General features: G+C 55.9%; 1 protein-coding gene across 6 annotated transcripts in view; it reads right to left on the bottom strand.

Annotated features, from left to right (window-relative positions):
- Positions 1–20,569, bottom strand: part of BRD4 (bromodomain containing 4) — an 82,997-nt gene that overhangs the window by 3,574 nt on the left and 58,854 nt on the right. For 3 of the 6 annotated variants that reach the window (XM_032628447.1, XM_032628446.1, XM_032628450.1), the window contains exons 8-17: positions 16,937–17,146; positions 15,978–16,177; positions 15,337–15,632; positions 14,116–14,226; positions 4,843–4,895; positions 4,345–4,708; positions 3,119–3,712; positions 639–1,013; positions 375–505; positions 25–230 (exon numbers count right to left, since the gene is read on the bottom strand). In XM_032628447.1, the coding sequence (XP_032484338.1) occupies positions 25–230; positions 375–505; positions 639–1,013; positions 3,119–3,712; positions 4,345–4,708; positions 4,843–4,895; positions 14,116–14,226; positions 15,337–15,632; positions 15,978–16,177; positions 16,937–17,146 (2,540 nt within the window). Of the gene's footprint in view, positions 1–24; positions 231–374; positions 506–638; positions 1,014–3,118; positions 3,713–4,344; positions 4,709–4,842; positions 4,896–7,357; positions 9,634–14,115; positions 14,227–15,336; positions 15,633–15,977; positions 16,178–16,936; positions 17,147–20,569 lie in introns of those variants that run through there. The other 3 variants (XM_032628448.1, XM_032628449.1, XM_032628451.1) reach the window with 3 other exon arrangements.

The raw sequence follows: 20,569 nt of genomic DNA, 5'->3' as shown, positions 1-20,569 counted from the left end.
AACCTGCCCAGAGCCCGCGCCCACCTCATGCGCTCCTGCCGGAGCCGCTCCTTCTCCTTCTCTGCGTGCTCAGCCTGCGCCTTCAGGGCCTTCTCGCGTTCCTCCTTCTCCCGGGCCGCCCGGCGGAACTGCTCGAAGCTGTCACTTGATGACTTGGCTGTGGAGGACGGGGTGGTGGGATGCTTCTGCACCAGGCTAGCCCAGGAGCCCATATTCTTGATTTTTAGGTCCTGCGAGGCAGAGAGACCAGGGGGCCAGTGAGGGACCCTGCTGCATCTCGACTCCTCCAGAGAGGCCTGAAGTCTGAGGACACAGTTACCAAGGCACCTCCTTGGGGCAGGGGTCAGGGGCACTCACGGGTCCACTGCTCCTACCTTTTTGGGTGCAACTGGCGTCTTCGGCTCCTGTTTCTGTTTGTCCTTGTCAGTGGCCCCCGGTGGGGGTGCATTCTGCTCAGGGGGCCGAATCACAGGCCTCCCGACATCCACGGGCTTCATCTCAGGCCCTGGAACACAAATAGCCCATGGGCCTGGGCCCAACCCACCTCAGTGGGGCACGGTTGACCGGCCCACAGGAAGCTCACATCCAGTGCAGGCCTGGGGGCCTCAACCTCAGCTGGGATTGGAGAGGGCACTCACGCTGGGGCAGGTGGACGGGGGCCTTGATGCTCTCTGGGTGCTTGGGGGGTTCTGGCCGCAGCGAGGGGCTGAAGGGCTCACTGCGGATGATGGGTGAGTGGATCTTCTCCTCCTTCACCACCACCAGGGGCTGGGGCTGGACCACGGAGGCTGCACGTAGCTCCTGGGACAGCACAGGCATGGCAGCTGGTGAGGTGGATGGGCGCCCCTGGCCCCAGCCTACGCCCATCCCTGGGGGCTGTGGCCCAGCCCTGCCCTTTACCTGCTTCTTAGGCTGGACGTTTTGCTGGGGTGGTGACTGGTGGGTCAGACTCTGGAACTGTGGCATCTGGGGGGAATGTATCATAAGCGGGGAGGGGGCTTCACGGAGGTGACCTAGGAGAAGGGACAAGGAGCTTATCAGCATGTCTGGTATGGAGGCCGCCGGCCCTGGGCCCAGCCAGGCCCTCCCAACCCAAGGGAAGCCCCACAACGGCTCAGTCCCTTGCATGTCAGGCCCTGTGCTCAGAGTGCAGCAGGGCTTTGTGGAGCCATGAGCGCAATCCTGGTGTTTGATACCACTGTGTGTCAGAAAAAAAACTTTCCATTAGGAAACTTTAGGAAGCGCAGATACATCTGGTCCCAGGTGGGATCTGAGCTTGATTATCTTTTAAAAGCTCTCCAGGTGGTCCTATGGTATGGCCTGGGTCAAATACAAGGGATGTCAATAACCCCACAGAGCAGGCAGCCTGGGCTCCCGGCTGTCCCCATGTGGCTAGGCCGGTCTGCCTGGACAGCTGCTTCGGGCCTAAGGCTAGATCCCCAGGAACCTCCCCAATACAACTCAACCTGCAAGGCCCACACAATGGGGAGAAGGCTGGACCTGGCCTACACCACAGCAGAACTGGCAGAACAGGTGTTGGGCTCATGGTTCTTGGAGAAAGTGGGTCAGCCCACCCACCTTCATCCAACCAAAGGCTGGGGGGACCCAGGCAGCCTTGGCCTGGGCCTGCCAGCAATCTGCAAACACACAACTGCAACAGCCTCCTGTCTGGGTGGTTCCCTTGGGAGCACCTGCTGAGGCTGACCTGGGCAATGGCAGGCTCTCAGGCCTATGACTTGCAGAAATCTGCCTGCCTGCTGGAAGCTTCATCCAGCAGCACCTAGAGGGGAGCCCAGTAGCTCAGGGGCGGTGCCTTCAAGTTGGCCTGGTGCCCAGGGATGCTTGCCAAACCTCCCTGGACTCCAACAACTTGGTCTTTGGCCCAAAGCCCCCAGCTACGCTCCAACACATGTCACTCCCTGTGACTCATTCCAGGCCACAGAGACTCAGGGGGAGATGGGCCCAGAGACTCTAAGCAAAGGTAGCCAGAGGGGACCTGCCCTGCCCCACCACAAGTGCTGACTCTTCCGAAGGCATCTCATCACCTGCCCACTACTGGTCTCCACAAGGAAACCCTGTCTTGCTTGAGGGTGGAAAACAGGCACATTTGCAGAGCTGCTGGGACCACCATTGGTCTTTCCCAGGGAGGACAGCCAGCTGTTCTCAGCTCAGGGTACACAGTGATCCACTTGGCACCTGGCAGCTTTTGCTGGGTTTAGGAGCAGTCACAGCCTAAAGTCAACAGCTTTATTCAATTTGTAGGCGGCACTCACGGGATACCACCCCCCACCCCACCCCCAAGCCAGGCTGCATGATCTACATGCCAAGTCCAGGAACGTCAATGTGTCACCACACCATGAGGCATCTACTAGAACACTGCCCCACCGTGGTCAGCCAAAACATTTTGGTCAGAGACACCTAGAAAACAAGTGCCCAGGAAAAGCAAGAGGACATGGCCTGCCCAATGCTGTTGACTGGAAAATGGCAGCCTAGATCAGGCTGGAGACTGGGAGCAGGAGACAGCAATGATTCCTGGGTGAGTCGTGAGCTACCTGTGAGCTTCAGCCTAATTCTCCCTCCCAGCTCCACCAGGGGGGCCTCCTAACACCAAAAGCCGAGCACCTGTTTCCACAGGTTCCCAAACAGACCACACTGCCCAGACCTGCTCATGGCTCTGCCTGGACCTCACACCCCACTGTTTGTTAAGCTAACTCCTGCTCATCCTCTGGTCACCTCCTCCAAGAAGCCTGCCCCAATCCCCAGAGGCAGAGCAGGTGCCTCCCCTGGGCTTCTGGCCTCCTCACCTAGCAGGTATCACAATGCACTGTTAATGCACTTGACTGTGAGTTCCAAGAAAATGGCCCACTGGGGCCTTAATCTGTCATCTCGGCTTGCACGCAAGATGGACACCTGATTAAAACACTGCATCAAGTATCATCGCCCCCTTTCAGCCGCCTCTCTCCAACCAACCCAGAGACTTCGAGGCTCAGCTTTGAGCCCATCTCAGCCTGCAGCACAAACTGACCCATCTGGCTTCTTGAGGACAAAACTCTGGACCTAGCACCAGCCTCCCCAGAACCCAGGGGCAGGACGGTAGTGCTGGTGGGGGGACACTTACCAGTTGAGTAGGGGTCTGACTTGTGGTGCCGGGGTGAAGGGTGATGCTGGATGACTTGTTGAGGCTTGGCGGGCTGTGGCGGGGGTGGCTGCTGGCCCGTGGGTGGGTGGGGGGGCTGCTGGCCTGGGGGCGGTGGGGGCTGCTGGATATGGGTGGGGAACTGCATGGGCTGCATGTGCACGGGCCGTGGCGGGGGCTGGTGCTGCTGCTGGGGTGGCGGCTGTGGCTGAGGCGGTGGCGGAGGTGGCTGCTGCTGCTGTTGTAGCTGCTGCTGCACTGAGGGGTGGGGAGGGGGGGGCAGAGGGGGCGGGGGCTGGGACTGCACCTTCACGGAAGGGAGTAGTGGTGTGGGGGGCTGCACCTTCTGCAGCTGCTGCAAATAGAGCTGCATCTGCATGGAGGTGAGGGGTGGGGCAGGCGGATCTTCATCCTCCTGCAGCAGCACTTGGGGGGGCTGAGCCATGGGGGGCTGCGGGAGTAGGGGAGGCTGGGCCAGGGCGGGTGATACGGCCGGGGGACGGGCAGCCTTGGGGGGGAGGGCGGCAGCTCGGTTACTGGGCCGTGATGGCTGTTGAGGCAGTGCGTTGTGCAAAGCTGGAAGGACAAAGTAGCAGGGTGGTGAGGCTCACACACCCCGTGGTCCCCGGTCCAGCCTTTCTCCTCCATCCTGACCTCCTACTCGTCTCCCTCCAACTGGCAACCTCTCCACCATCCTTGGTTTCCCAAAAGCCCCAGAATAAGGACAGCATCCAGGGAGGTCTACAGGATCCGGCCCCTCACCATCTTGCCCCGTGCTCCACGCCCCCAACGCTCCCCCCTTCCCTTCCCTCCAACTGCTGCACTTGCCCTTCAGGTCTCAGAGCAAGTCTTTCCTGATTCCCACAGGTGTGTCCGCTCTCGGATGAGGCTGTGCGCCCTCCCAAACCCCTACCCCTGACTGGGAGCTACAGAGGATCACATATTTTTCCATCTCACACCAACGCCTGGCCCAGCAGAAGATCTGAATCAGTGTCTTCTGTACCCAAAGCACTCTCTCCCTGTGCAAGGCCTGTTCTGGGGCCTCTCGTGTAATTTCCATAATGGCCCCGAGAAGCTGCTAACCTCCCCTTAGAGACAACTGAGGTTAAGAGGGGTTCTGCAGGTCGCCCAGAGTGCCCTGTCACTGTGGTAAGACCAGGGTGGGAAGGGGATCTCCCCACACTGTTGCGGGTGTGGTTGCAGCTCACCTGGAGGAGAGACCACCGAGTGCTGGTTGAGATGAGGCGGAGTGCTGTGCTCGGGAGGCTGGGGCAGGTGAGGGGGCAGCTCGGGCTGCGGCAGGTGCAGGATGGGCTGGGTGAAGTGGCCAATGGGGTCGAAGACACTGCCTGGGAGTTGGGGCTCCAGGACGGGCACCTGGGTGGCGATGAAGGGTGGAGGCGAGGACTTCATCGCAGGGGCTGCCTGCTGTGGCATGGAGGGCGGAGGGGGCGGGGGCGGGGGCTGCTGCTGTGGAGGTGGAGGCGGTGGGGGCTGCTGGGGAGGCGGTGGGGGCTGCTGGGGCACAGGGGCCGGGGCCTGCTGCATCTGCTGATGGTGGTGGTGATGGTGCTGCAGACAGACAGACAGACAGGCTGATGTCAGGCAGGCCAAACCCGTCTGGGTCAGACAAAGGGTCCCTCCAGGGCCCCAAAAGACAGGTGGCCACTGCTCACCTGCTAAAGGAAACCCCCGAAACCACATACCTTCTTCTGCTCCCTCCCGGGGTGCCCCTTCTTTTTTGACTTCGGAGCCATCTCTGTGGAGGAAAAGAGAAGGTGGTGAGCCTACGGGGGAGAAGACTGGGAGCTGGCCTTGAACGCAGAGCAAGGAGAAAACAGAGGATGAGTTCAGGAGAAGGACCGGTGACAGTGAGAGGGAGGGTGGCTGGGTTCTGTCTGGGATGGAAGTTGGTCACAGGAGAGGGAAAGACATGTGGGGTGCCACCTACCCAGTTGCCTGCTGCTTTTTCCTAGCAGGGACCATGCCTGAAAAGCTGCCTGCCAATCTCCGGACCACCAGCTCCGTTAAAAGATGACACCCAAATGCACTGGGAACTGAGCTACGAGAAACCTCCTTGCCCAACTTCTCCTCCAATTTGCTGGTCAGAAGCCTCTACAGTGACCTGAGCATCTGCACCCCAACCTGCTTTGCCTTGCAACAACCATGGTGTTTGAAATGATCTTGTCCATTTTACAGATTAGCAAAGTGAGGCTCAGAGAAGTTAAGGGACTTGCTCTGGTCACACAGCTAAAAAGTAACAACTCGGTGGCCTCCAACTGCATTGCCCTCTGAGGCTCGCTCCTTCCCACCCTCCCAGACGAAACAGAGATGCGTGAGTTGGGCTGAGAAAGACCACTGGTGCCAGCATGGGCCAAGGCCTGGCCACAGAGCCATGGGACAGGTGAAGAGAGTGCTGACAAGCATGAGCGCTTTGTGGAGGAAGAGAGAAGCCAGCCAGCCAGCCAGCCTCCCTGGACGACGCAGGAGCCAATGGGGGAGGTACTCAATGCCATTGCCAGCAGAGGACGACGACACTGGCCAGACTCCCCTTCCTCTCAGGAGACCAGCCTCAGAGAAGTCCCTGTGTTGGGATACAGTCAATGTGCTGCAGGGAGAAAGCAGTATGTGTCCCGGTTTCTCAGGAGCCAATGGCTTGCTGCCACCACTGTGTGGATAAATCTGGGGTGTGCCTGTCTCTGTGAGGAGTGTGCAAGAGCCAGCATGACTCCCTCTGCCCCCACTCTAGAAGCTTATGCTAAGGAACTTTTGCCAGCTGGATGCCCCTTGCCAAACACTGCTGGGTGTAAACCTCAGAGGAGAGAAAGCCCAGCCAGTGCTCAAGGGCTAGGAAATGAAGTCACCAACCACCAGGTGGGAGGTAGGACCCATAGTGCCTTTCAGATTCCTGTCGCTGAGAGGCACCTCATGGCGCCTTTCAGATTCCTGTCGCTGAGAGGCACCTCATGGCTCTGCCTGGCATTCCCTGAGCTCCTTGCCAGGGTGCTGGCTCTTGCTGCTGGTGTTGGAGGACACATGCTTTTGCCCAAAGCGGGGCTAGCTCCACTGCTAGCTCCAAAGCTGCTTCATGGAGGGCCGTGCTAAACTTCTGTGAGGTGCACAGCCTTGGTGCGACGTGTCACCAAAAGGGATGAGAAGGGACTTTGTGCCCTGCAAAAGCTCACCATTCCATGCAAGTGATAAGACAGTGACACAAAACTCAGCAGCTACAGACATGTCTCATACAAATGGCAGCGACTAGGGACACCTGGAACACAGGAACTGTAGGCCCAGCCCCAAACCCAGACTTGAGAGATGCCAGGATACAGGGCGCAGAACTCTTTGGGTCACATACAAAAGCTGGTGAGGACACTCTTGAGGGTCACACATACAAAAGGGAGCCATCTGGGTGATTTGCAGGATCAGGCCACAGCGTGTCTGGCAGCCGCAGGATGGAAAAGGAGAGGCTGGAGGCCCAGGACCAAGCGGACCCTACACACACAGGGATAAAGCATGGTACACAGAGGCTGCTGACCCAAGGGAGTGGGAGAAAGAGGCCAGAACATTCCTCCAGGCTGGGCTCCTCTCCCAGCATGGATTCCAGTAACAGAAACTGCAGCTGGGGAGGCTGGGGGCGGCTGCTTGCACGCTGGCATGCCTTTGGAGGGAGGGGACCAATGGGTCAAGTCTGACCAGGAGAGGCCACTGTGTCATGGGGAGAAGGCTGGGCAGGGTAGGGGTGGCCTGTCATCTCATGGCCTTGGGAGGAAACACTTTTTTTCATCACAAAAGAGGGACAGTGGCTCTGAACCCACACCATCTCCCTGCAGCCATGAGCAGAGAGGCCCACCTGGGAACTAGAGGGGAAAAAGTGCAATGGGGCCCTTAAGGATCCAGGGAGTGGCTTTCAGCTGCCTTAGAAAGGTCCCTGGGAGTACCATCCCAGAGCTCCACATAAGTGCTGGGAGGGGCAGGCCTAGAGTGGGAGAGAAGGTGGGAGGTGCACGGCAGACCACCAGGACCAGAGGACTAAAGGGGCCAGCAGTGGGGACCAAGGGGTGCTGGAGCCTCTTTGGGACAGCCACATCTGGCTCACGTGTCCTGGGCCTCATGCTGGAGTTACTGGTAGGAAGACAAGACAGGAAGTGCACAACTTCACAACACACCAGCCCCAAGACACCCCCACACAAAACTCTCTAGAAAGGGTTACATGAAGATGGCCTCAAGTACTGTGTGATCTTTATTCCATAAAAATCTTGAACTCAACACAAGTTTCATCTTTACATAGGATGGTAATTGTACAAAGAATTAAAACGTTTTTGTAAAATCTGATTAAAACACTGATTCCTCCCCACTCCCCCACAACTCAAGGGAAGGAGACAGGATAGAAGGTAAGGGCAGAGGTGCGTAGCCCCTCAACTGAACCGGCTGGGAGCCTCAGCACCAGCAGATGCCCAGGCCTCCCACCCCTCCTACAGCGACTCCTCAGGCCCGGCTGGCACCTCCCACTGTCCGCATGCTGGAGGCTGCCGACAAGGCGTGAGTGGGCTTCTGCTCTCTCTGCTCTGTTCCTGGGGCACTGGGCATAGGTGACAGCTTGAATCTAAAGATCAGGTTCTCTGCCAGACGGAAGCCCCACGGGCAAGAAGGACGGGATCCCTGGACAGCGAGGCTGCAAGGACCACGCAGGACAGCTGGCCCGTGGCTACAGCCCATGTGCACACGAGTGGGAAGGAGGGGTGGGGAGGCAAACAGGCCGACACTGTGGGAATCTAGCCTGACTTTTGTTCTAAGACAGAAGAATCTTCCCAGAATGACAATACCAGCAGCTTCCCAACTGTCCTGTGGGAATCTCCGGGCATGAAGCTCCCTGACCCCAGCCAGGCTGAGTTGTACTGGGAACACATCAGGAACAGGCCAAAGGGCAGCTCAAAATAGTCTGTTTGGCGAATGAGTTCGACTGGAAGCTGACCGGCTACAGGATCAGGGAGCAGCCTAGGAACTCCCAAGTATCACTGCAGGGCCCTGGAGGCTCTGGGGAGGCTGAACCGGGAACCCAAGGCCAAGGCCAGTCTGGGGCAGTTAGAGCTGCTTGGGCCCAAGGCCCCAAGGAGCTGGGGAGGAGTGCCAGGGTTTCCACACAGGCGGTGGCCAACTGCACCTCCTCAAGCCTGCTTCCAGCTCCAAGATGCCAGGAGATGGTTAGGCCTTGAAGAAGTACACACAAACTATATATAAAACAAAAAAAGCTCTCTGAAACGCAGATGCTATTCCTCAGGGAACTTTTCACCTCAGGCAGTTTTCTGTTGAGATGCTGGATTCATGACCAAAAAAGGGCCGACATTTATTTTTAGAGCAAAAAAAAGCCTATTTAGTGCCTCTCAGAGGGCTTGGATTATGTGGCCACCCTGACCTGCCCCATCCCCAGCAGCTGTCATCACTCTAGGGGACTGAAGACTAGGAGACTACTTGCATGTGCATGGAACAGGGCCCGAAGGCTCTGATGCCCTCACGATTGACTGGTCCAGTGCTCTGGGTTTCAAGAACCCTTTCTTGCCACTAGCCCAGATCCCAACCCCCACCAAAGGAAAGGATGATGGGCTAGTGGAGCCAGGTCAACTGGCTACACGGCCACTCCTCCCCAGACGCCCCTCACTAATGGCCTGCCTGGCAGCTCCTGCAGCCTGCTTCTAAGTACCTGGGAAGGGAGGGATTGGGAGGCAGCTTAGGAAGTACTTTCCCTGTGTGACTTTAGGAGAAGAGGCCAAAGAAGTTGGGAAAATGCCCAACAGAAACAGTGGGAACAATGAAAACAGAAAGGAGGACTCCAGGGGGCTGTGAATCAGCTGTGGCTGGTGACAGCCTCTGGCTAATGGAGCCTTATAGGTCACCAGAGAGAAGGCATGCTGAGGGACAGCCCCAGTGAGCCTTTGGGCCCAGCTGGCCTCACCTCTAAAGCCCCATTCCTCACTTGGGGAAGCTCTAGACGTTACAGTGTTCTTCCTTAGGGTGAATGAGATCTTCCCTGGGCTAACGTCATTGCAAGGTCCAGGAGGGAACCAGTTAGGATCCAGAGTCCCCAAAAAAGAGGGAGGGATGAGGAGAGAAAACATATTTGTGTTGGGGTCTTGCACACGGAGCAGCACCACATGTATGCGTGTGCAGGGGGGACTGTCATCACCCTCTGGGAGATGCCACCCACCGAGAGGACCCCAGACGACCAGGGAGGCGGGGCAGGACAGCCAGGCAGTCTTTACACAGGAGGCCCGGGCGGGCAGCCAGGCAGGCAGCCTTCCCGGAGGCGGGACTAGGCGTGAGCTGCTGGACATGACTAATCCACCCCAGGGGACAGGCCCAGGGCTCTGAGGAATTCCATAACTTGATGGAGTCCTGTCCCTTTCACGGAAGAAAATGGACTTAAGCTATAGCTTGCTGGGAAGGAATCTGGAACTGAAGACCGTTTTATTAAGAGTCCGTGTCCAATGATTAGGCAGGACCTACATAGAGGGAGAGAGAAACCAGTGTGAGAGAAATGGTGTGGAATGTACCGTTCAAGTCATAAGAACAGAAGAACCGCAGACCAAGCCAGCCTCCTGTGCCCTGCTTGCTGTCAGGGCACGAGAGAATAGCGCCGCAGACTAGGAGTTCCACCCCCTGCCTGGCCAGCTGCAGGTGGGGACAGACCCACCTTTCCCTTAGAAGGGCCTCGGATCTGGCACGCATGGATGTCTCCAGAACCGCCTGAGTCTGTTTATGCCGTTTATGCTTCTAGACAGAACTGCTTTCAGTAACAAGTTCCATATGTGCCGAGTGCATGCTGGTGTTTCCTTTACTGGTCTTTGCATCTGAGAGGCTACCCTGCCTGTCCTCCTTGCCATCACTTCTGAAGAACAGCCTGGTGTGCCATGCGCATTAGGCGCCCACTGATTCTGATCTTATCCCCCAGGGTCTGCTTTTCTGCACCTATCTATCTCAAGGAGGTGATGCTGACCCCTCCTCAGGGCTTGGGTGGAGGTAGGAAAAAACCCTAAGAAAGATATGGAGTGCAGGACCTCTAGCTAACAGCCTCACCTCTGCATTCCTATAAACCACAAGAAACCAAAAAAAATTATAAAAAGAGGAGCCAGTTACATACACTGTTAAGGAGGAAAAAAACAAAAAATAAAAACAGGTTGAGGAAGAAAGTTGTCCCTTCTTTGTCCCAGGCATCGAATGCAGCTCCCCTTGACGGGGGAGGGGGTGTGGGGCTCGTTCCCACCCATATAGCAGACCAGATGCTTCTGTTAGAGTCACAGATGCAACCAACACTGCACTCCCATGGTCCCCAAGTGCGCATGTGGGAAAAACCCGCCCACCGGCCGGTCTCTCATTCAAGACACATTACACAAGGCTCACCTTCGCCCATGAAGCCCTAAAATCCGTCCCTGCGTGTGTGGGAGTGTGAGGGTCACCTGGCAGTGCAGGCAGACTGGCTATAGCCCCGTCCTCCAGATCTCTTCCTACCCCCACCCCCACCAGGGGACTTACCCCCTCCCCAAGAGCGTGCGTCACACCCTTGGAGTGGGCAGCAGCAGGCCCCAAGATGGGACTGGAACTGAGTCCTTCCAAGACCCCAGGGGGTCGGAAGCTGAGGCTGGTTGTCTGGGAAGAATGCCCCATGGCCTCTGTCTGCACTTTCCAGCTCAAATCTTTCCAAAACATCAAGCATTCCTTTTCCCCTTGGAGCTATTAAGAAACACCCACATGCTCCGATCCTGGGAAAAGGAAACCAGGAGACTAAAATAGCTGGAGTGCGCTCCCTCTGCAACTAAAAGACCAAAATCAAGTCCAAGAGAATTCCCTGAACTCCTGTCCCAGCCCAGACCAGGGGTGCTCCTAAGAGTGACAGGAACTGTGTGGCCACCCCTGCCCATAAAGATCTGTGGGTGGCATTTGGGAAGAGCCAGACATCAGCAATGTGATGGGGTGAAAGCTTAAGATGGCTCAGGGTCAGTGGGAGGGTGGCACTTGTACCACCACCTTCTGTCCCTCAAGCTGATTCAGAGTTTAACCAGAATCAAAGCTCAGTGGAAGACCACGACTCAAGTAACAGCTGCGTTCAAAAGATGTCATGGGACTGGCCAGCAGTGCTGCATGCTGCTGGACAGGAGGAGGGACACACAGTGGCCTGGGACAGAGCTGGAAAAGAAACACCCCCTCTGCCCCAGTCTGTGGACGCACTGCCTCCCTGAAGCGGCCTTGCCCCAAGGACCAGCCCCCATGTCCTGAGCAACTAGCAGCATCCTTGTCTATGGACAGTGGCCAGAGAGGAGTCCACGTACCACTGCCCTAGCCCCAACTTAGTGCCTCTGGTTCAATTTCTTTTGGTGATTCATGTCTCGGGGCTGTGTCGGCAGAACTGACAAATATAGGCCCTTAGGAATTTCAGCACTAATCCAAATGGAAACACAAGAACAAGAAGGGCAAAACAATTAAGCCCCCAAACACCAAGAGAAATACCTTCAATGCCCCCCACCAGGCCCCATCCCCCACAAGGCAGAACCACCTGTAACTGGTCAGAGAAATCTACCCAGCTCCATGGACCCAGCACGAGCAGCTGCTGGAGGAGCTGCCCGGAGAGCAAGTGCAGGTTCCTGTGCAGGATGGGGGTGGCAGATGGCCACATTCAGTGGTGCCAGGGCACAGGCTCCCACTTTGGAACCTGTAGCATCTGAGCTGCAGGGCACAAACCTACAGGGTGGGTCCCTCCCAAGAGTAAAAGCTCTCAGCTGGCCTCCGACAGAGCTCTCCAGCGCACACAGAAGGCAAAGGAAAAGTTAGGACCACGAAGACAAAAGAGAGGCTCGTAAAACCCAAGGTGGGGAGGGTGCCTGGGAAGAGGAAGGAGCTGGAGGCAGCCGAGGGAGCCGCCAGGGCTGGACTGCCGGAGCCTGGGAGCCTGCAGGCTGGCGGCTCTGAGACTGTAAATCTCGCCCTCCTTCCTGCCAGGACAGCTGTTCCCAGGACTCTCAGATTACTTGTTGCACAATCCTTCCAGCTTCTTTAAAAGGGGGAAAAATGTGGAGGAAAAAAAAAAAAAATCTCGGCAGCAGCAGGGAGCTGCTAGAAATACCATCATGGTCACTCCACAGCAGGCGGCAGCAGGCAGGCTGTAGGACGCTCAGAAGCTCAGGAGTCAGGGACAAAGGCTACAGTCACAGATTCGCAACGGGGACATCAGGTGTGATGGTCATGGCCCCCTAAGGTGCCACAGTGGGTGGGGCCAAACCATGCTGTTTTAGCTATCAGGTCCGCTGCCAATTTCAACCTCTGGGGTATTCTTTGGTTGTTCAGATCCTTAGGAGAAAAGGCTACGAAACCCCTAGTAGAAACAGCCTGCTAGAAAATGCAGGAGGTACAAAACCCCAGAGGGAAAGACAAACCTGAGGCTTGGCTGGCACTGAAAGTGAGAAGTCAGCAGCCACCAGGAATGCTAATTGGGCCCAAGAATATGGCCATTCACCCTGTTAAGGGCACTGGGCCCTGGCTTGGGGCCAGCTCTGCCTGAGCAAGCACCAGATGCGGCGCCCCCTGCTGGTAGACAGGTTTAAAAAAGCAATGGAAGGGGGAGCTGGTTAGGAAGAAAGAAAAAATGGTTAAGGATGGAGAAACAGGCAGCCAGCAAACTACTCACAGCAATCTTTGCATACAATAGGAGCTCAATAAATACAGAATATACTTAATGACTTTCATGTCACTTTGGCCCACTGAAAATGAGGTAGTCCTGAGCCCTCCCCGACACTTGGGAAACCTGGTGTCCTTACTGTAAAAGGGAAGAGGAGCAGTGACAAGACCCAGAGGCCCCCTTGTCCCCAGCTTCCCTGGACAGAGGCAGGCTGAGCCCACAGGAGGACCTGTGGACCCACACACCTCAGGGCAGCTTCACTCTTTCCAACTGCTGCAAATGATCCTCAAACTTCCTTGGCACCACCAGGTCACATTATTTACGTGAACAAAGTGGAGCTTATCGTTTATTTCCAGTTAAAATAAAATATCAGGGATAAAATAGGTACATGAAAGAATATGCCAGGAGTCTTCGTTGCCCAAACACACATTTCCCACTGTGGATGTGCACATTGCAGCCTGCCTGGAGGGGCACACCCAGTGTCCCAGGGCAGGCTCGCGGGTGGTCCACAGACTGTCTGCTCAGCTGATAGAGTTAGGGACAACTCTGCTCACCCAGAGAAGGCCAGCTCCACCTCACAGAACTATCACAGGCTAGTCACCAGGCTTCTTCCCTAGCCTCTCCTCTGGGCCAGTCTGAGCATCTGCTCCCCTGAGAATAACCAGGAGGGCTTTTATCTGGAGGAAAGGTCCCCTTCCCCACCACCGGCACAGCTCTCAGCATCTCCACCTGCCCCCACCTCCCGTGTCAAAGCTGCTGCTCAGGCGCACCAGTGGATACAAATGCACGCCCATGGAGCATGGAGAGAAGGAACTGTTAGAGGTACAGGACACGCATGTCCAAGTGCGTGCAGTTAGGAGTAGCCAATGCAGCAGTGAGCACACTATGGGGAGGATGGCAGTGCCCGAAGCCCCAGGAACAGCAGGGCCAAAAGCAGGCTGTTCCACACCTGCCAAATCACATCACCTGAAAGGGCTGTGTTGCATGCAACTGTGACACACGGAAGACTGTGAGGCTGGGCAGGGTCACGCTAAGATCAATTCCATCATCTGCTCCCACCCCTTCTTTCCCAGGTCTCTGCAGTGTCAATACCCCTGGCTACCTGTCTTCCCTGCCCCAGCCCAGGTCGAGGGTAGTGTGGGGGCAGGTGCAGGTTACCCCCGCCCCCAGTTAGAGATTAACATGGTGACCAAGTAGATGGACAGATGGGAGGGCCCAGCAAGTTCTTATGACTGCTATCTCTGGTCTCTGGTAGCCTGGACACAGGATGGAGCACAGGCAGGATTCCGACAAGACTCTAAGTTAGACACCTAACCTGTTTCAGAGTCTTCGCTGTCAGAGGAGCTGGACTCGCTGGTGCTCTCCGACTCTGAGGATGAGAAGCCCTTCATCTTGGAGGAGCCAGCAATCACATCAACTTTCTCAGCTGCAATAAAGCAAAAGGGACAGAGTCAGGCAGGGCCCTGAGTCCCACGAGCCAGAAGGCTGCTCCTAATGGCCGGCTGCAATCCTTCCGATCCCCGGCCAGACCCACATTTCCCAATGGTAAGCAGCTAGCCTACCATGCATGCCAGCCAAACACTTGGCTTACACTGGACTTTCAAGGTCCCTCCAATCTCTCAAAATACCCTTTTACAGGGTTCATCAAGGATTAAGAGACCAGGGCAGGAGGGAATTCTCTAACACAAGGGACTGCTGCGATTATGCTCCCTCAGCTACTTTTCTGACAGTGGGTAAAGAGGACCTAAAGGGGACATGACAGTCAAAGACAAAACAAGACAAGGAAAGAGCCCCAAGGGATCTCCCAGCACCTCAGTGTGCAGACTGAGGCAAGTGTCACTGTGTGGCACCCTGGGCGGAGGATGGGGTGTGTGTGTGTGCCAAGGACCCCAGGAGTCAGTCCGGGCTGGAATGAAGGCTGTGTGCAAAGCCCTGATGTGGATCCTAAGTCCTACTGGTTCTAACGCAAAAGCTGTGAGCCAAGACAAGGCACTGATAACACAAAAGAGCTGCTTGGAAGACCTGGGGTTGGGGGAGGGGGGGTGTCACACCAAGCTAGAGAAGACAGCAGGCAGGCACAGTGCCAACTTAATGCCTTTCCTCCTAGCCACACCCCCCATGCCCAGAGACCCCAAAGACGTAGGGGGGTGGCTTCTGGGGAAGACTCAGAGGCAGGAAGCTAAGGACGAAAGCTGCTGCTGCTCAGAGCAAGGCTTAGGACACCTAGGTGCAGGTGGACCGCAGATGGCCAGCAGCCAGAGAGATCAACAAAGGCACCAATAAGCCTAGGGCTGAGTCTGACGTCACAACCCTTCACAGGTTTCTATGTCAAGAACGCAGATTTTATAATCGGAAGGAAAGCAAGCCTGCAGAGAACGAGGGCCGAGACTGGAAGGCAAAGTTACCCGAAGGTGCCAACAGGGGCCTCACTACTAGAGGTGCAAGGGTAGCAGCCTGGCCCATCTGCCCAGCCCTCTCCCTCACCCAGGACTGGGAACACCACCCCCCGCCACCGCCCCAGGGTGCCCAAGGGCACCTTGAGGTTTCCTTTTCTTCCGCAAACAGGAGGTGACATAGCGCTCCAGTTCACGCAGGGTGGATGGCTTCAGGGTCTCGAAGTCAATCTCGATCTCGTCAGGGTTGGAGTTCTTGAGTGAGGGCTCCCGCGACTGAATGATGTGCACCACACGGCCCAGCTTCTCACCAGGAAGCTTGTTGATGTCCAGGCTAAGCTGCCGCTTCTCTTCATACGACATGGGCTTGCACTTGTCTTCTTCCTCCGACTCATATGTGGGAGGGGGTTTGCTCTTCATGGGTGCTGGCTCCTTCTTGCTACAATGGGGTGATGCAGACACCATTAAGAATGGGTCCCTGGGGGAAGGTGGGCACGTATCTCTCCATTTAGGGCTTGGGGAGGCTTCCACACCCCCACCCAGTGGTCTTCACAGGAAACAGGGGGCACTGGCAGCACCTTCCTGGGAGCACATGGCTGCAGTTGAGACCACAAATGGTGAACTGGGGGGCTGCTGTGCTTTGTCTTGCCGCCTGCACCATGCTACCTGCTATCCTCTCTCCCTCAAAGGCCCATCCCAGAAAAAAGAGCAGAGAGGCAGCCTCCCTCCCCACTGTCCCCATCTGGACTAGGGGCACTGGTGGGGGTAGGGGTGACCCACAGACCTTGTGTTGTTGTTACTGGTATTATTTTTCTTGGTCTTTTTGGGAGGAAGTTCCTTGGCTTTGCTTTTCTTATTCTCCTCCACTTCCTCTTTCTTTTTGTGCTTTTCTTTTTTCTTCTCCTTTTTGTCTTTCTCCTTTTTCTTTGGTTTGTTCTGCTGGGGCTGTGAAAGGGCTGCAAGCTGCTCGTGCACGGCTTTGAGCTGTGGAGCAGACAAGCAAGACACACAATCCCGTCACCCTGGTCTCTGGCCCTCAGCTCCACGACCTGCCGTCTCACTAGATATCCAAAGTGCCCATGCCCACCCAGACCCTGAACTCCCAGGGTGGCCCAGTGTCCTCCTTGTCAGAGGAGCCACTCAAGCCCCATGACCATGCTGGTTCCAAGAAGAGGATCCCTAAAGAGGCTGGGCAAGAGTGCATAGACAGGGACTTCCCTGGTGGTCCAGTGGTTAAGACTCTGCACTCCCAATGCAGGGGGCACAGGTTCATTCCCTGGTCAGGGAACTAGAGCCCGCACGTGGCAACTAAAAGAACCCACATGCCGCAACAAAGAACCCGCACTCAGCAACTAGACCCAGCGTAGCCAAATAAATAAATATTAAAAAAAAAAAAAAAAAAAAGGAGCGCATAGACACATGTGGGCACTAAAGGCCTAATGGCCAGCTTGTAGAGAGAGGAGCATCCTGGAAGCCCCAGAAGAGACGCACCATATGCTGGCTCGGCCTCCTTCTTCCAGATACCAGAAGGATACAAAAGCCTCACCTCTGCCCAGGGAATGGCCACGTCACCCCATCTCCATACCCACAGTGTACATTTAAGTATGAACAATATGCACCCCTGACCTAGCACAAGGGGACCAGTGGGAATTCTGCTCATGCTAGAACTCATGCTGGGGTGGGGGGAGAGGTAGGGGGTGGCGGGGGGTTGTGGTTTGAAAATGGGGCTGCCTGTGTCCTCACCTGCTCCTGGAGCTCAGCCAGTCGTTGGGCTCGCTCCTCCTCGGAGTCATCAGTGGAGCTGTCACTGTCTGAGGAGCTATCGCTGCTGCTGTCACTGGATGAGGGCGGGGCCACAACCTTGGTGGGCGGTGGCACCGCTGGGGAGGACACAGCCACCACAGGCTCCTCGGGCTCATCCGGCATCTTGGCAAAGCGCATCTCGAACACATCCTGGAAGTGAGGGGTAGGGGGAAGCTGTGCCCGTGAGGGCTGCTGGGTGCCCTGGGGGTGCCTGGACTGTGGCCCAGCGTCACACTATCCCTGGCTGCTGCGGGTGACTCAACAGGAAACAAAGAGGGCTGAGTCAATGGTGACCCCCTTCCTTATCACTAAGGCAAGGGGCTGGCAAGGGCCCCCTGATAACCCTTTCAACACTCCTCTTTCAAATCTCACTTTGGGGAGAAAAGTGCTCCTGACACGGCCTGGCACCCACTCCCTGGGAGACACAGCTGAGGTAAGGACAGGTGACTCACATCACAGGAGATAGCCAGCCCAATGAGGACATCAGTCTGGGGATCCTTGACAGATGGCAGGCCCGGACAGGACCCACAGAAAGAGTGCTCTGAGGCTCCCATCACGTTGATGCTCATTCAGTCAGCACATCTCAAGGGAGCCTTCTGGACGGTGGGCCGGGCACCAGGACACAACAGTGAACAGAACAGGGGTCTTACGGTTCACATTCCCATAGGGAGCGGGTGGGGTCTGCAGTTTTAGAGTTCCAGAGGGAACAAAGGTCCCAAGGTGGGAGTATGCCCAGCACAGAGCCCACAGCCAGTGAGGAGATCAAGTCCTCGCTGTAGTGGGCACATAACTGAGCAGGGCCATGCCACTGCCTAAGGCATCTCCAGGGTACACCAGAAATGTGAGAAAGTTATAGACGAGATATGGGATGCTGAGAATAGGCTATGGGAGACAGCCAGCCTTGTGAGGTGCAAGCAACGTGAGCAGAGACCCTGGGCTTACTGAGCATAGGGTCCCACCCCAGGAGCTCCTGAGACCTGGTTTTCCAGTAGGATTTTGAGACCTGCTTTAAGCCTGGAATAAGTCAGTTAACACAGCAACTCACATAACAGAAGGCGGGCCTTCCTCAAGTGTGAATCCATGTTGGAGAGAGCAGCATGGCCCAGAAGGGCTGTGGGGTAGAGCTCCAAGGCTGGTATTTCAAACTTGAGTGTATCTGACAGAGCCCACCCTACAAGACTCTCCTGATGTCTCTGGAATGCAGCTTCAGGTTTCCCCGCCCCCAGGAAACTGGAAATGAGTGACCTGGGCAGCAGGGCAGGCATTCCACACAATTGTGGTACTGTCCCCTCCCCTCCAGACTACTCAGGTTCGGCCTCCTCCAAGGCAGGTTCTCCTCTCAGCAAGGTGCTGCCTGAACTCTGCTATCTGAGTGGTTTTCAGTTTAAGTACTAGAAAGGCAAAAACTTTCTAATTTCATCAGAAATAAATCATGGAGCAGATCTGAGAGCAACAGAGAAGACAAACAGGAGGGATGACCAAATACCATTATCACTCAAGCTGCCAGGGAGAGGGGGCCTTCAGACAAGGTGAGCAAGACCCTCTCTGCTCACAGTGCCCTGGATGTGGGCAGGCTCAGGTCCATGACTGACCCACATGAGCATCTGAAAGAGCCAGGCCTGCTCTTAGAGAAATGTGTCTAAGAAGGTAGTAGGGCATCAGGACCCCAAGAAGGGAGAAGGGTGGCAAGCAGGGCCAAGCACTTGGTGCTGCTGGGAGGTGACACTTTACCAAGTGGAAGCTATCTCGTGCCACTGGTCTGTGAACCTAGTCCCCAACGCCAGCTGCCAGACAGCTCTACCCTTACCACAAGGACATCCCTGTTCCTGACCCACAGGCTGTGACCGTTGTAGAAATGGGGGTGGCACCTGCCCTAAGGCCTCCTTCCCCTCCCCAGCTGCTTCTGGTCCCTGTCCTCCCAAAGCCCCAAGACCAAACAGCAAGGAGCATGAGACAAAAGCCAGGTGGGTTGCCTGCCTCCTGGCTGTGCCCAGCTGAATGACCCATCGTCCTCCCACCTGCATCAGCCCAAGTGGGGGACATACTGGGAAACACACTCGGGCCTGTGTGCCAATGAGCTAAGGGCTGCTGCAGAAAACCTTCCCAAGTGGCTGAGACTTGCACCTGCTCTGTGGCAAACAAGAATGATGTGCTCCCTGTCCTGAAGGGGTGAACACAAACAGTTGTACAGTGCCGTAAGTGCTAAGGTAGAAACAGCAAGGGGTGGCAAAGAGCCTTTGGGAAACTTGAGACCTAAGAATGAGAGGAGGACAATAGCTGCAGACACCCAGGAGGATGGTACAAAAGAAAGGTCAAAGGGGCGTGGGGGCAGACAAGAGGATGGTAAAACCCAATGAGATGCACCCAGGGCAAGTATGTCATGAGGGAGGACAGTGACAGAAAGGAGCAGTGAACACCAACAACCAGCACCCACCAGGGGAGCAGGGGCTCAGGGCTCCTGCACCAGAGCTGGCAGTGTATTCAGATGAACCCATCTACTCCGCCTGGTGTGACATTACCTCCACCCCACTCCAAGAATCTGAGCCATGTCGCAATTCTCAACATCAGAAAGAACACTGGTTTCAGAGAGTAAGTATCTCCTCTCGCTGGAATGTTGACCAGGGCCATCTACTCTGGGCTACATCAGATTCATGGAGGGAGCTCCCCCCTTCCCCTTTAGTGAAACAGAGATGCTCAGGTGCTGGGAGGTTGCAGTGTCCGAAGACTCCCAGGCAAATCAGCCTGCAGCTGAGCACAGGTGGAGACCCAAGGAGAAGGTGTTGCCCAGTCGGCCCCTCTTTGGCCATGCCTGGATACTGCTGTGAGGCTTAGCCATACCTGGGCATAACCAGGGCACAGAGGTGGGGAGTACAATGTAGGCCGTGGAGGCACACGAGGTGCCAGGTGGTGGGGATGCGGCCGTGAATGAACACTCAGATACACAAACACACTCTCACACACGCTTCACAAGCTTCCGACCTCTGGGACCTAATGCAGGACCCCAACACACTTTTGTCAGTTTAATTTTTTTCCTTGCCATAAAAACAACTGCGTACCACCATGAATTTGCACTTTCTTTCAAAATAAAACTCTGGTAATCCACATAGGTGCAAAACTTCCTAAATTACTCCTCACTTCACAATAGAACAGAGGGTAGAGGACAGTACCACCAGCAGCTCTGGGCCCAGCAGCTAGGTTAGCAGCCCTCAGCTCAAGCCACGCTCAGGCTCCCAAGGAAACCCTGAGCCCAGGGGCTCCTGACTATCTTTGTGACCACAGCTGCCAGGTGGTGGGATGTGGGTTTTCTAAAGGCCCAGAATTTACAGGCTGGAAGAGGAATATAAAGTGGATCATTTCCCGTAAAACTTTCTGGGTAAATTCCAGTCTTTGGGCACAGCCTAATTAAGAGACAGTAGGTCCCAACACCTCTTACTGAGGCAAACAAGGGCTGGGATTTTGTTACTCCTCCTCCCCAGTGGGTAATCTTGCCACCTAAACCATGCTGATCCTAGAAAGCTTCGAAAGAAAGAAGAAAACACAGCTCAAAATGCTACAAAATACAGGAACTGCCTT

The sequence above is a fragment of the Phocoena sinus genome, chromosome 3, assembly GCF_008692025.1.
Source record: "Phocoena sinus isolate mPhoSin1 chromosome 3, mPhoSin1.pri, whole genome shotgun sequence".
NCBI lineage: Eukaryota > Metazoa > Chordata > Mammalia > Artiodactyla > Phocoenidae > Phocoena > Phocoena sinus.
This window is presented reverse-complemented; position numbering and strand designations above follow the sequence as displayed.